This window comes from Trachemys scripta, chromosome 1 (genome assembly GCF_013100865.1).
Source record: "Trachemys scripta elegans isolate TJP31775 chromosome 1, CAS_Tse_1.0, whole genome shotgun sequence".
NCBI lineage: Eukaryota > Metazoa > Chordata > Testudines > Emydidae > Trachemys > Trachemys scripta.
Genome location: NC_048298.1, coordinates 337018341 through 337033678, shown reverse-complemented (window position 1 = coordinate 337033678; position 15338 = coordinate 337018341). Strand labels below are relative to the sequence as shown.

At 59.9% G+C, this 15338-nt stretch overlaps 1 protein-coding gene across 1 annotated transcript in view; it reads left to right on the top strand.

Annotated features, from left to right (window-relative positions):
* Positions 1–15338, top strand: part of INPPL1 (inositol polyphosphate phosphatase like 1) — a 70590-nt gene that overhangs the window by 28080 nt on the left and 27172 nt on the right. Inside the window, exons 3-11 of the mRNA XM_034759227.1 lie at positions 6688–6832; positions 8280–8379; positions 9152–9292; positions 9853–9943; positions 11004–11093; positions 11924–12022; positions 13069–13219; positions 13620–13726; positions 15078–15180. Of these exons, the coding sequence (XP_034615118.1) occupies positions 6688–6832; positions 8280–8379; positions 9152–9292; positions 9853–9943; positions 11004–11093; positions 11924–12022; positions 13069–13219; positions 13620–13726; positions 15078–15180 (1027 nt within the window). The remainder of the gene's footprint in view (positions 1–6687; positions 6833–8279; positions 8380–9151; positions 9293–9852; positions 9944–11003; positions 11094–11923; positions 12023–13068; positions 13220–13619; positions 13727–15077; positions 15181–15338) is intronic.

Genomic DNA, 15338 nt, shown 5'->3' with positions numbered 1-15338 from the left:
CTGAGATGTGTAGTGGCTCTGAGGAGGCCGGGTCCTCGCCAGTGAAAGTCCTGGGGCCACCAATTTGGTGGTGTATGGCAGCTGAGACCTCACACAACGGAGGTGTGGGCATTGCAGGGCCCATGAGGCTCCTCTGAAGAGCGGGTTTTTGCCCTGCTCCCCAGAGGTGGCTGCATTTCTGGGTAGCTCTTGTGCAGCGCAGTGGGCCACAGGCTCTCTCCGGGCCATGGGTGTGGTTAGCAGTTCTGCTCACCAGGCTCCGAGCCAGGCCGCCCCCGCTAACGGCCTGCTGGGGCCTTGGCCTCTTGCCCTCCGCAGCATGTGCAGACCTCACGGTGCCGGCTGTGCTTCCTCGGACATCACAGCTGTGATCACAACAGTGTGTGGCTGTGCGGAAACTGACACTCCCCACACGTGGCCACAAGGGAGTGCCCTGCCATGCCAGCCTCCCTATACCCACTGGGCACTGCCATGCCCCCCCTAACCCCCCCATATCCACCGGGCACTGCCGTGCCAGCCCCAGCCCCCCATATCCACCGGGCACTGCTGTGCCAGCCCCAGCGCCAGCCCCCCATATCCACCGGGCACTGCCGTACCAGCCCCAGCCCCTCTGCCACCGCCGTGCTAATCACAGCCCCTCCCCCACCAGTGATAGTGACCACAGTGCAGTTAAATTTAACATCAGTGTCGGGGGAAGATACCAAAGAAGCAGCAGCGTTTCCCCCCAGAAAGGGGAACTACACCGAAACGAGGAAGCTAGTTAGCTGGAAATTCAAAGGAACGGTCACAAGAGTGAAATGCCTGCAAGCTGAATGGAAATTGGGTAAAAACACCACAATGGAGGCTCAAACTAAATGTATCCCCCAACTATAGAAAAAGCCCCAATAGCCAAAAAAGTGCCACGCTGGTTAAACAACCGAGTAAAAGAGGCAGTTCGAGGCAGAAAGGCATCGGAAGTCCAATCCTTGTGGAGAAAAGAGAAAGGAGCATAAACTCTGGCTAGTCAAGTATAAGGCAGCCAGGCAGAATTTGAAGAGCAACTAGCTAAAAACACAAAAAGTGACAGGAAAATGTAAAAAAAAAAACACATCAGAAGCAGGAAACTGCCACTGGACGATCGAGGTGCTAAAGGAGCAGACGAGGAAGACAAGGCTGTTGTGGAGAACTGAATGAATTCTTTGCATCCGTTTTCACTGCAGAGGAGGTGAGGGAGATTCCCAACCTGAGTCATTCTTTTTAGGTGACAAATTTGAGGAACGGTCCCACATTGAGGTGTCAGTAGAGGAGGTTTTGGAACAAATTTATCAATTAAACAGTAATAAGTCACCAGGCCCAGATGGTATCACCCAAGAGTTCTGAAGGAACTCAAATGTGAAATTACAGAACTACTAAGTGTAATAATCAGCCTCTATACCAGATGACGGGAGGGTAGCTAATATGATGCCAGTAAGCCCAACTTCATAGAATCGTAGGACTGGAAGGGACCTCGAGAGGTCATCTAGTCCAGTCCCCTGCCCGCATGGCAGGACTACGTATTGTCTAGACCATCCCTGACAGGTGTTTGTCCAACCTGCTCTTAAAAATCTCCAATGATGAAGATTTCAGAACCTCCCTAGGCAATTTATTCCAGTGCTTAATCACCCTGAAAGTTAGGAAGTTTTTCCTAATGTCCAACCTAAAACCCCTTTGCTGCAATTTAAGCCCATTGCTTCTTGTCCTATCTTCAGAGGTTAAAGAGAACAAATTTTGTCATTCCTCCTTGTAACAACGTTTTATGTACTGGAAAACTGTTATCATGTCCCTCCTCAGTCTTCTCTTCTCCAAACTAAACAGACCCAATTTTTTCAGTCTTGCCTCATAGGTCATGTTTTTTAGACCTTTAATCAAGCCTGGGAGGGAGGGGAAATGTGGCGCGCCCAGGGGAGGAGGCGGGGCCGGGGATTTGGGGAAGGGGTTGGAATGGGGCGGGGCCGGGGGTGCGGGAAAATTTTTTTGCTTGGGGCAGCAAAAAACTTGGAGCCGGCCCTGCTCTATATAAATCCATGGTACGCCCACATCTTGAATACCGTGTGCAGATGTGGTCGCCCCGTCTCAAAAAAGATATATTGGAATTGGAAAAGGTTCAGAAAAGGGCAACAAAAATGATGAGGGGTATGGAACGGCTTCCGTATGAGGAGAGATAAATAAAACTGGGACTGTTCAGCTTGGAAAAGAGACGACTCGGGGGGATATGATAGAGGTTGATAAGATCATGACTGATGTGGGGAAAGTGAATCAGGAAGTGTTATTTACTCCTCCTCATAACACAAGAACCAGAGGTCACCCCGTGAAATTAATCGGCAGCAGGTTTAAAACAAACCAAAGGAAGTATTTCTTCACACAACGCACAGCCAACCTGTGGAACTTGTTGCTAGGGGATGTCCTGAAGTCAAATAGGTTCAAAAAAGAACTAGCTAAGTCCCTGGAGGGTAGGTCCAACAATGGCTATTAGCCAAGATGGGCAGGGATGCAGCCCCATGCCCTGGGTGTCCTTAAATCTCCAACTGGCAGAAGCTGGAACCTGACAACAGGGAATCGCTCGATTCTTTTCATTCCCTCTGTAGCCCGGCGCTGTCAGAAGACAGGATCTGACCCAGTCTGGCCGTTCTTACGTCCCCAATAGGACACCCCCCACCCCCAGAATGCTACACGTCACACAGACGAGTAGACACAGTACACAACGGGGCACATCCATACACAATACACACATCACACAGTACCCACCAGGACACCCACCCCCATACTACAAGTCTACTTTGTGTAGCATCTTCCCAAGACATTTCCCCTAGGCAGAGAAGACGGGGTGGAAAATCCAGACCCAGCTGGGGCAGAGGGTGACTGGGAAGCCCGGGTGAAGACCAACGTGTATTGGGTAGAGGGCATGGAGGCCCCCAGTTGAGCTCAGGGCCCCATCCGTCTGGGCACTGCCCACACACTGCCCCCCAGAGCTCACCGTCTACAGGCTGGTCTCCATGGAGAATTTTACTGGCAAAGTTACGCTGCTCAGTTTCTGCCTTGGGAACACATGTCCTGGAGTTACAGGGCCTTGTTCTGGCTTTCGATACGACAGATGCTGACCCGGGAGAAGGCTCTGTTATCCCTGCAGTAGGACTATCTACGTGGGGGCTTACAGCTGTGTAACGATGCTGGTGAAATTCCCTGGGTAGATGAGCTGCCAGGGAAACTGAGGCACAGAGCGAGGTAGTGAAGGAGTGGCCTACGAGGCGGCTGCGGGGGCTGTAGAGGATGAGGCTCTCGCATGGCACAAGTGCAACTGAGTTCAAGCGGAGTGGGAAGGGGAGAACGGAGAGACGCCACCCGCTGTGTGCCTGGCACGCCCGTGGACCAGCCTGCCTACCTTGGTGAAAGAGCCCTGCCCATGGAACCCCCTCCAGAGGTGCACAGCTGGGCCATAGCGCTAGCTGGAGCGTGGGGTTCATGACAACCAGGGCTCTTAGTTCCCCTTTCTCTCTTTTTCCTCAGCACATGTAGCTCTCAGTATGGCTCCCCCTTTCTTCTGCTTTGATGGACTGGGGGGCTGTCTGCTCTGGGGTTCCCCCTCCGACACGGCTGGAGCTTGGCCACAGGGGGATCCCCGCCTTTGTGGGGGGACCCCTGCAGTACCGGGAGTTCCCGCGTCAGGGCGCCTGTCGCCTGGGGGCTGGGGGAATGCAGGCCACGTGGCCTGGGCTTTCCAGGGCCGTGCAGCGGGGCCGGCCGGCGCAGAGGCTGCTGATCTTGGCAGGAAGTCAGGCCGGTCCATGTGCCGATGTATTTATAGCCCAACAGTAACCCCTTTGTGCTGTCCAGCAGACAGGAAAAAGCAGCCCCCGGGGAGGGACGGCCACAGACAGGAGAGTGTTGTGTGCTCCAGCTCCCATGCCAGCCTTGCCCGCCGCATTGCCGAGTCAGCATACCCGCCTTCCCCTCCCCCCTGCCCCAGCCTCGCCCGCCATGTGCGGAGCCGGGCTGAGATCAGGCAGCACCTGGGCACTGGGCCAACGCCGCTCCTGGGTACCTGGCAGGGCCTCGGAGCAGGTACTGGATAGACAGCACTGGACACGCTTCCCCCAGAATGCTCTGCTGCCCTGGCTCAGCGGGGCAGATCTCTAGCTGGGGATGGGAACTTGCCAGCCAAGGGCCCAATCGGTGCTGGCACCAAGTCCCCTTCGCATGGGCTACCAAGCGGGTACGGGAGAGGAACGCTCGTCATACGGAGCAGTGACACCCGGTCTCAGCCCGTTGCGCTTACTGCAGGACAGGGCACAAATTCAGACCGTTTTTGCAGAATTCTCCATGTGGAAAATGTCCCGTCCCCCCACCCTTCCAACCCCCCTGCACCGGAAGCGCTCTAAACAGGTTGCTGTTTTGCTTTGGAACGACTTCTCCTTTCCAAGTCTCCGTGGAGGTCATCATTTCGAACGGGGCCGACGTTCCAAAAGGGTCTCAGTCAAAGGGAAGCGGCTGGGGTTGGTTGGCCCAGGACGTTTCGGTTGCCGAGAAACCGCCCTTTGTTCCGCTTTTCACGTCGCCCAAAACTTTCATTTTTGTTCTGACCGAAAACTAATTTTTTTTTTCTTCTAATTTTTCAAACTCGCCACGGCCGTGACCCAGCTGTTGGTGATGCGGCTGGGGCAGTGACACCGCTCCCTGCAGGGCAGGCTGGCTGCGTTTACCTGCTGCACGCCCGTCCTCAGCGGATGAAAGCCGGACGTGCACCAGCTAGGTTCTCCTACCTTCCCAAGACCCCACGGTGTAGCTCAGCCTTTAACTAGGGAATCCTCACAAAGTGCTCAGGACTATTAGCTCTGGGGAAACTGAGGCATGGCGCAGCAGAGTGACTTGGTCGGGGTGCCACGGGGAGCAGTGTCAGAGCCGGGGTTACGCTCCAGGAGTTCTTGGCTCCCACTTCTCTGCCCTGCGTCTCTGAATCCCTTTGAACTCCCCCATCTTGGCTGCACACCGGGCACTAGCTGCAAACCCCTGCCCCTGGTGTGGGGAAGACAGGCCCTGGGGCCTAGTCGCAGCACAAAAAGTGGCTTCTGCGGCCGCCTGCAGCTCCCGGGTCGCCGGTTCCTGTAGCTACCCCTCGTCTTGCAAACAGGCTGGTCTGGGGCAGCTAAAAGGGAGCGTAGCCAAGTGGTTAGAGCACGGGGTGCCCAAGCCCCGGATTTGCAGTGAGATTGGCAAGCCGAAGCTGGGATCCGTGAGGGCCTGGCACAAGGACGCAGCCACGTTTGATCCTGACCGTCTTCGTCCCGTGTTCGCAGGGGCCCATCCCCACTGTCCTCTCCAGGCTCAGGGGCTCAGGGCTTTCTCCAGCTGCTCTGGAGATGGGATTTCTGGCTGGGAGAAGGCTTAGCCCGGCCTGCACGGGACAGCTGGAGGAACAGATGCGCTGGGCAGGACGGCACCAAGACCAGCCCTCCGCCCCTGGCCGGGACATGGGGATATTGGAGAAGCTCCTGTTAAAATCCCTCCCAGCCAGGCACAGGCTGGGAAAGGCCAGGCGGCGGGGTTAATGGGATCCGAATGGAGAGAGGGGACAGGAGAAAGCACCCACCCACAATCCCCACCAAGCCCCTCCCACAGGACAATTCCCCTCCCCCCATCCCTTCTCCCCAGAGTGTCCTTCCCGGAGATCTGCTCTGCCACTCACACCGAGTCTGCATTGCATACAGCAAGGCCCCGGCCCCATCCTGGGACGCCGAGGCTGGGCTGGGAGCGAAGATGCTGGGCTGGGGCTGGGAATCAGGAGATGGGTGCTGCCCACTGGCTGTGTTTATAGGAGGGCCAGTGCCGCTGCCTTGCCCCCAGCACTGCCGGATACACCCCCAGATGACGGAGGGGCTCCCCCGTTTCCTTGCACGGCTCTTTCTTGGGTGGGGCCGACGCTCGCTCCATCTGGCCCAGCCTCTCGTCTCCAGCATGGGGAAGGGAGAAAACAAAACCCACCCCACATGCTTCCCCCGGCCTGTCACCTCGTCTCCTCCTAGGCACGGACAGGCCCCCTGAACCCTGCTCCTTCGCACTCCTCGTGGGGGCAGGCGTGCCCAGGTCACAGAGACAGAGTTTCAGTCCCTGTTTGGGCAGCGCCCGGCACAACAGGGCCCTGATCTCGGGAGGGGTCTGGGCAGCGCCCGGCACAACGGGGCCCTAATCTCGGGAGGGGTCTGGGCAGCGCCTGGCACGACGGGGCCCTGATCTCGGGAGGGGTCTGGGCAGCGCCTGGCGTGACAGGGCCCTGATCTCAGGAGAGGTCTGGGCAGCTCCGGGCACCATGGGGGCCCTGATCTCGGGAGGGTTCTGGGCAGGGCCTGGCACCACGGGGACCCGGATCTTAGTCAAGGTTTCTACGTGCTGCTGTAATTGAACAAAGAATGGCTACAGGGACTGAGCGTGAGGAAGGATGAAAAGCCCTGACTGGTTCGGGGCCAGGAGGAGGACGGGGGCGAAGGCCCAGGAGGAGAAGGCAGGCGGGAGAGTCAGAGGCTGCCGCTGGGATCTCTGGGCTGAAAGGAAGACGCCCATGGGCTGCACCGAGCGGTTGCGCTCGGTGCAGCCCATGGGAGCGGTGTTAACCTGGCATGTCTGTGTGTGGCCCCTGCTCACGCTGACGGGTTCCCTCCTGCCCCCTTGTGCCCCCAGACATCGCAGGGAGTCCAGGTGAGGCGCTTCAAGACCCTGAACGAGCTGATCGCACTCTACCTGCAGTCCAACCAGGGCCTGGTCTGCACTCTGCTCTTCGCCGTCGAGCGGGAGAAGGAGAATGCCGAGGACAGAGACTACTCGGGTACGTCCTGGCAGTCGGCCCCCGGCCTCGCCGGCTGGGCTGGCCTGCCCTGGGAGCCAGGGTCAGGGCGGGAGCTGGGGTGATAGGAGGCGGGATACCAGGGTAGATGGGCCCACTGCTGTGAGCCAGGGTCTCTGGAGGCAGAATACTAGGGTAGCTGGGCCTGTTGGTCCAATACAGGGGGCAGGGTGACATTGGATGGTCCTGCTGCCTCCCTTCGCACTCACAGCCCATCTCACCCCTCCTCCCGCTCCCCTTCACACCATGCCGAGATTAGAGGCAGGTCTGCCTGCTGCTGCTCCTGCCACGCCGCATGGGGCCTGTGGCCCTGGGCTCCCCAGTGGGGCTGGGACCCCAGCAGTTGACCAGCTCGAGATGTGGTTGTCTGGAGCGGCTCACGGCCGTGAGTGCCGACCAAGGGCAGAGCCCCCGAACCGGCCGTGTGGTCAGTAATTCGCTCTCACCGAGCCAGCACCAAATGTGAGCTGGATCGCGATCACAGCCGGTGCCCTGGGCTGCTCCCGGCTGTCCCGTCCCCAGGCACGCTGGCCTCAGGGAGAGCTGGGTCCCGTACACCAACGATGGCAAAATATTCGGGTGGCTCCTGTCCCAAGAGACGAGCCGCGTCCCCCCAGGCAGCCGGTCCCTCGGCGCTCACACCAAACACAATCCTATGGCAAACTGGCTGCGGATTTATTCGCTGGGAAGGAGAAAGGAGAGTTCGTTCCAGGTTAAAGCAGGCGACACTGGCTCCAGAAGGTGGCCGAGCGGTAGCATTGTGTCAGCTCTGGATGGCTGGTGGGGCTGAGCCAGGCTGGCCCGGGGCTCTGGGCTTGTGTCCTCCCTCCAGCCCTGCGAGAGTCCAATCCCGTCGGCTGCTTTTTTGTTTCCCGCTCCCAGAATTGGAGCTGGCGGGAGGAGCCGGTTTGCACTGAGCCTCGTGAGGGGGCACGGACCCGAGTCTGTGTATTGTGATGTCCCCCAGCGGGCCGGGGAGTTGTGACAGCCCTTCTCCAGGTGGGGGGCAGGAGACGATCCCACCTGACTGGCTAGTTCCAGAGCAAACAGGGATCAAGCAAACCCGGAGCTATTCCCTTGCAGCAGGGGATACGGAAATGATCAGGGAGATTCATGCCGGCAGTAACTCGCAAGCCTTTGGACACATGGTTACAGGTTCAATACCCCTCTGACCCGTACTCCCAGGCCAGGGAAACAGACGGGTGCCAAGCAATGAACGTGTCCATGCTCAGCAGAGCCCCAAAGCCTTGGCAAGAGCTGGCCCCTGGTTTGCCAGGCTCACCGTGGGTATCAAATCAAGACCCTCAGAAGGTGATCGGGCTCCCAGGCCCTCCAGGGCTGGGTGAGCTGGGGACCCCAGTTACTGCAGGCAACGTACGAGGCCCCAACCTCAGCTCCGTCTGTGACTGGCTCTGCCCCTTCCTTCCAGATGGGGAGGATGAAAAGCCCCCGTTACCGCCACGCTCCGGCTCCACCAGCTTCTCCCCCGCCAGCCTCGGACCAGCCACGCAGGACGGGGTCATCGAGAGGTAAAGCGCCTCTGTCTCCAGAACCACCAGGCGGGGCCCAGAGATCCCGCCACATGGGGGAGCTGCTGGTGCCCCTCACTCCTGACCCGCAGCCCCGTCTCTGCCCCCTGTACCCCTCACTCCTGATCCACAAGCCCCCTTCCCCCCGCTCTGTCCTTGATCTCCTCGGAGCAGGGAGCCAGTGAGAGCAAAGATTTGGTGATTTTGTCCTCCACCCACCAGTCTGAGACCCATCCAGCCCATGCCTCGAGTTGCGTCCTGAGGCAGGCTGGCTTTCCTCACTCGGTTTTCGGACAGCTGGGCTAGTCCGATCCCCCGGCTGGGGAGGTGGCTCGGGGTGGAGCAGGCTGGAACAGCAAGAATCTGTCCCTTCTGATGCTCCCCAGATGCACCCCACTGCCTCCCCCCTTTGCACACCCACTCCCGCTTTGCTGCACTTGCACGCTTGGGCTGTCTTCCCCCCGTGCATACACTTGGTAATGCACGTACACCTTTGCACACTTGGGCTCGTACATGCACAATCACCCTCAATTACACCCATGCGCCTTTGCCCCCCGTCCGTTCCCACTCTCTCCCGGGTGCCCCCACCACTGGAGTGATGCCCCCCTCCAGACGGGGGGTCCCATGGAAGTGCTCTCTCCTGGCACCCACTGTCGCCAGAACTCAGCCCTCCCACAGGCGTTCGCTCTCATGCCCCAGTGGACAGCCTGGGATGCAGCGGGCGTTTCCGGTGCTCGGCGCCCGGTTGCTAACCTTTCTGCGCCCCCTGCAGTGCCACCAATGGCCTCAGCACGGTCTCCCACGAGTACCTGAAGGGCAGCTACACCCTGGACCTGGAGGCTGTCAAAGCCGGGGCCAGCAGTCTGCCCCATCTCAACAAGACCCTGGTCACCTCCTGCAAAAGGCTACACAGGTAAGAGCCTGGCCTGGAGCCTGGCGCCCCCTAGTGGCTCAGGATGCATCTTGGCTGCTGATCCCCACCTCTCTAGGGCTCTCTCTGCCACGGGGTGCGGTGGCTGGGAGCTACCACTAGGAGGCAGGCAGGGCGCTGTGGGCATCTCCTTGCCCAACAGGGGCTGGACCCATGGCGCCTGTTCCCTGCTGCATCTGCAGGCCCCTGGCCAGCATGGGACAGCAGCACCCCTCGGGGGTTCCTGCTGTAGTGGTGGGGTGTGGGGCAGGACCTTGGGGGGATTGGAGGACGGGGGGGCATAAATCCAATCCCACTGCCAGTCCCGTCAGCGCTCGGCTGCAGGAGCTTCATTCTCCCCCTTAACCCTGCTCAGAATTCATCCGGGGGGGGGGGGAGGGGGTGAAGCTGCCGGCGTCGCTTCCCGGGCACCTGTCAAACCCGCGCCGGCCCCTGGTGCGGCTGGCTCTGACCTGCCACAGGCTGGGGCGGGGGTGCCAAGGTATTTCCCCGTCCCGGGGCTGGCTGGCTGGCTGACGTCCGTCTGCACCTCTGCCTTGCAGCGAGGTGGACAAGGTCCTGTCCGGGCTGGAGATCCTCTCCAAGGTGTTCGACCAGCAGAGTTCGCCTGTGGTCTCCCGGATCCTCCAGCAGGTAAGGTCAGGGGTGGGGAGTAGTGGCTGCGGGGTGCCGCAGGGGGCCAGTACCCCACCCCTCCGGGACTTAGGACTCCTTCCCCAGCCTTATGTCTGCCCTGTGTCTTCTCAATTACTGCTGCCCCTCCCCTTGGGCCTTGCTGTGGGGGACCTGCCAGGTGAAGGCCCATCCTCCCCCCCCGAGATCTGGGGGCTGGGTCTTTCTTTCCCATAGCAGCTGAGATAACCCGTGAGCTGGGGACCCACACGCGATAGAAGGCTGAGCTGGGTGGGGTGGGGCTGTGGGGCGCCACCGTCTGGCCATCAGAGCAGCTGCTGTGGGAGACGGTGTCCCCTCTCTGGTGTACCCTGGGGGTGGGGGTCACAGCCTGCCCGCCATCCCTGACACTCTGGGTCTAGACTCGGTCGCCCTTCGCCTCTTACGATACCAGCTGGGGGACTGGCCACCTGGCGTCCCCTGCAGGCGGGTGCCCTGTGGTCCTGGATACGTTGGCTGGGCTCCACCCTCTCCTCCCAGCATGCTCTGTTCCGGCAGCTGGAGAACCTGGCTCGGAGGAGGCAGTGTGCGTCCCCGGGGAGCGGCAGCGGGGGTGGACAACCCAGAGCATCTTGCCCCTTTGCCGCCGTCCTGGCCGGCACCAGCTCGCTCTGAGGCCTCACCGAGTCTATTCCTGTTCCCCACTAGCCCCAAACACGTCAGTTCCCAGAGCCCGAGGGAAGGGAGCCAGGCGTGGGGCTGGGGGGCTGGGCACCTGAGTTCTGTCCTCTCTCTGCTGCTGATCGGTGATGTGGCCTGTGGCTCTGTGCCTCAGTTTCCCCGTCTCCGAAAAAGGGACCCGGACCCTGATCCCCCATTTGGGACCCGCTTCCATGAAGGGGGACGCAGCGGCATTAAGTCGGGAGAACAAACTGAGCCCTCTTTGTTTGGACGGGGGAGCCCCTCCGGCCTACGCCCCCCCCGATCCCGCACTCTGGCTGCGTGCCGTGTGTGTGGCGGGGGCTGCCCGGCTGCTGCGCCGTCTAAGTGATCTCTACTTTGATCCCTCTCGTGGCTGCAGACCGCTGGCCAGACAGGAGAGCAGGAGCTGGAGAACCTGGTGCTGAAGCTGTCTGTCCTGAAGGACTTCCTGTCCAGCATCGAGAAGAAGGTGGGTGAACTGGCCCGGACGCCCACAGCCCGTGTCAGAACAGGGGCTGGAGACGCAAACCCATCTGGGCCGTGTGGGTCTGTATTGGCCCAGTGGGGCGGGCCTGGGCTCCGGGGATGCATGGCGGTATCACCCTGCCCGGTGCTGAGCTTAGCTGTGTCATGCTGCTACTGGATTCGGCTGTGGAGGCGAGGGACGGAGCCGTGCAGCCGGATGGAGCTGGGATCCCATGGTCTGAGCGCAGGGCTGGGACCCAGGGGCTCTCGGAGCCGGCTCTTGGCTCTGACACTGATTCCCTCGGGGGTCATGGGCAAGTCACATAGCCACTTACCTCTACAGTGCCTGTCAGCTGTGCAGAGCTCCGGCTACTCCCATCGACTTCCCGGGGGACTGAGCTCCCTGCCAATGGCGCCGGGGGGCCCTGTGCGTCTGACCCCCACCTTCTGAGCCCTGCCCAGGCCCTCCGGGATTCGCAGCCCCCGCCAGAGCCAGCCAGCCTTTGCGTGGCAGCGCGGTCTCTGCCTGCTCGTTGAATGCTCTGCCTAGGCCCAGCCCTGGCTCGCACTGGGGCTGGGCCGGGCCCCTCGGGTGGCAGATCTCCCGCCTCCCACGTGGTTTCCTCCCGTCACGGTGACGGGGGGCGCGGGGGAGCCGCTGAACTCCAGGGGAACCAGCTGCAGCCCACAGCGCGGCCCAGAGACGGCTGAGGAGGTGGGGAGGGGCAGGGGTAAAACCGGGAGACCCTGCCCAGGCCAAAGGCTTTGAGGGGAGCGGGGGACCCGGCAGGTGCTGCGTGTGACCAGGCCGTGTCAATTCTCTCCCCCTGCCAGGCTCTGAAAGCTCTCCAGGACATGAGCTCCACGGCCCAGTCTATCCTGGCCCAGCCCTCCTCCCGCAAAGCCAAGAGCATCCCCGTGCAAGCGTTCGAGGTAAAGTCTTCGCCCCGTGGCCTGGGCCCCAAAGCTCCCACGCCCCAGCCGGGGAACGGCGCTCGTCACGTGCCAGTTTGCCCCCGAGACAGGCTGGAGAGAGTCGGGAGTTAGGGTGAGCCGAGGGGGCTGGGGGCTGGGTTTCTAGGAGGGATCACGGCTAAGGTCTGGGGTTTGGGCCTCTGCTGTGAAATGGAGGCGGGATTCAGGGGTGAATCGGGGCCAGGATTTGGGATTGTTCTGAGGTGAATCAGGGCCGGGTTTGGGATTATTCTAGGGAAATTGGAGCCAGGGTTTGGGTTTGATAGCACCAAAATCTCATCAGAAGTGTTGTGACCGTATGTAAACCAGACGCTCCTCCCCTGCCAACCCAGAACCAAAACCATGGAGTGGATTTGCATTGGGGTTTCAGTCTGAGCGCTCCCTCTCCCCACGACTAGCCAAAGGGGTTCAGATGCGAAGCCCTGGGCTCTGGCCCTCCAGAAGCAAAGCAGAGCCGGTGTCTGTTCCGGAATCGCTCCGAAGCACGTGCCGGCTCCTGGAGGATCAGGAACGACACGTTTATGGAGCTTCTCTTGGTCCGTAGAGCTGAGGTGCAAACCAAGCAGCTGTTCGACCAAGGAAAATGGTGATCAATGGTGTAGTCAGCTGCTTGACCCCACTTGGGTTCGTTAATACCCAAATAACCAGAGTCAGTCAGGTTCATTGCTCTGACTCCAGAATAACATCGTGCAGGGGAAAGGTTCTGTACAATCCCCGTCTCCAGGAAGCCGTCTCACATTCACCTCACGCAGAAGGTGCTCTCTGGGGGCCTTGCCAGAGCTGGGGTCCTGTCTGAGGCTCCACCTTTCATCACCCTGGAGCTCCCCGCCAGTCATCTCGGGCGGTCTCTCTTGCCAGGGCTACCAGGTAGAAGACTAGTCATGGGGCCAAATTCCTCCCCGGCGTAGCTCTATTGAGCTCAGTGGCGTTAGCCCCAGGGCGGGGCGTGGCCGCCCGAGCAGCTCCGAGCGTCCCATCCACGCAGGGCTGTCTCTCTGCCCCAGGTGAAGCTGGACGTCACCTTGGGGGACCTCACCAAGATCGGCAAGTCGCAGAAGTTCACGTTGAGTGTGGACGTGGAGGGCGGGAAGCTGGTGGTGCTGAAGAAGCAGAAGGACTCCCAGGAGGACTGGAACACGTTCACCCACGACAAGAGTAAGAGCCAAGGGCCCCCGCTGGGTGCTGCACCCGGCCCGTATGCCCCGTGCACTCAGGGACCAGCCGCAGCCCTCCTGGCGCTGCTGTTACCCCAGGCCCCCTTGTTTCTGTGGGGTGTTCAGTGTGTTGGGGCTGCCCTGTAGCATGCGGAGATACGAAATGATTAGATCTGGCCCCCAAACTGCGTCACTCAGGACCTGATCGCTCACCCGCAGTGCCTCCTCGTGGCATGATACCGTGTGTGCCAATGACACCACGCCCGTCCCTCCAGCCTTGGGAGCCCTGGGGTCTTCCCTCGCCTGCTGCCTCTGCAGCGCTCGGGCTTTCTCCTGGGGTGGTGGGAGAGGAACGGGGCTCTGGGGTCACGTCTGCTCTGATTTTCCGTGCCGCTCTCCAGTCCGACAGCTGATCAAGTCCCAGCGGGTGCAGAATAAACTGGGGATCGTCTTCGAGAAGGAGAAGGATAAAACTCAGCGGAAAGATTTTGTCTTCGTCAGCGCCAGGGTGAGTCATGGGTCTATTATTACTGTGTCTGGTGTGGTCCTGCCCACACAGCTCCGAGGCCGCAGGAAGGGAATGTGACTAAATTAAAGCATTCGAGTGCGGTTCTGGTCCGGAAAGAAACGACATTAAAAAAAAAACAAAACCCTGTCTTAGGAGATCTTCCCAGGACAGCTGACTGCAGTGACGACAGGACGTCTTCACGCCTGCAAAGCCAACCTGGCACTGGGAGGGGGACGGGGCGTCTCTTCCTCCTTATGCATCATCAACAAGGCTGTCTGCAGAATGTCAATTGCAGAAACCCCAGGGGCGTCACAGCTTGGCCACCCCGAGGGTCACCGAGGGCATGATTAAAAGGGGTTGCACTCCAGGGCATGGTTTCCTACAAAATCTTTACTGCTAGTGATGATGCAGGAGAAGTAAAGGACCCAGCTTAACTCAGATTCCAAGATGGGTCTGCGGGTTGAACGGAGGCCCAGCAAGTTAATAGGGGTACGGAGGTGCTGCCTTTAAAACCACGGCCACAACCACACATGACCATTAATCATGCCCCGGCACCAGATTCCCCCCTGTAACTGGTTATGGAATTCTTCACTTCCTGTCCTAAACAGCTGCATAGTTTGCTGTGCCCTGTTAAACACAAACCACGTTCCACCCCGGAGGTGGCTGCATTCCAGTGATGGGTGAATTATTGTATAGCCTTTACCTGTCCGAGCCCTTCCTGGCTGACGAGTGGGTGCCCATGACCAGGGATTGTACCTGGGTCTCCTGTCCATGGCCCATCTCCTCCTGCTGCCTAACCTACAGTCACGGAGTATAGGGGAGTCAGGGCCCAGCACCCCCCACTTCCTGCGATTCACCATGACTCTCAGCCAGCCAGTAAAACAGAAGGTTTATTAAACAACAGGACCACAGTCCAAAACAGAGCTTGTAGGTACAGACAACAGGACCCCCTCAGGTCCATCTTGGGGGTCAAGGAGCCCAGACCAGTGGCGCTTCCCCCCTTTTCCCCAGCCAGCTCCAAACTGAAACCCCCTCCAGCCCCTCCTCTGGCCTTTGTTTCTTTTCTGGGCCAGGAGGCCACCTGATCTCTTTGTTCTCCAACACCTTCAGTTGGCACTTGCAGGGGAGGGGCCCAGGCCATCAGTTGCCAGGAGACAGGGTGTCGGCCATTCTCTGTGCAGACAGCATCACACCTGCCTAGGGCTCTGCAACAGTCACACACCCTTATCCCCCCACCTAGATACTTCAGAAAGGCATAGGGGAAACTGAGGCACCCACACGGTATTCAGAGAAAACATTAAGAACATTCCCACTTCCTCACACTTGCCTCCTTTGCCTGCCTTTCCTCCAGAAGCGGGAGGCGTTCTGCCAGCTGCTGCAGCTGATGAAAAACAAACATTCCAAGCAGGACGAGCCCGACATGATCTCCGTCTTCATCGGCACGTGGAACATGGGTCAGTGCCACGGGGTGCCTGGGGCAGGGCTTGTCGGGAGCGGCCCTCAGGTGGCATGGGAACATGGGCAAGGGTGATGTGGAGCGCTCAGTGCCCTGCGGGAGTTCCCCTCAGCCCGGGAAGCATGGCCCAGAGTCATAGAACGTATCCAGACCCGC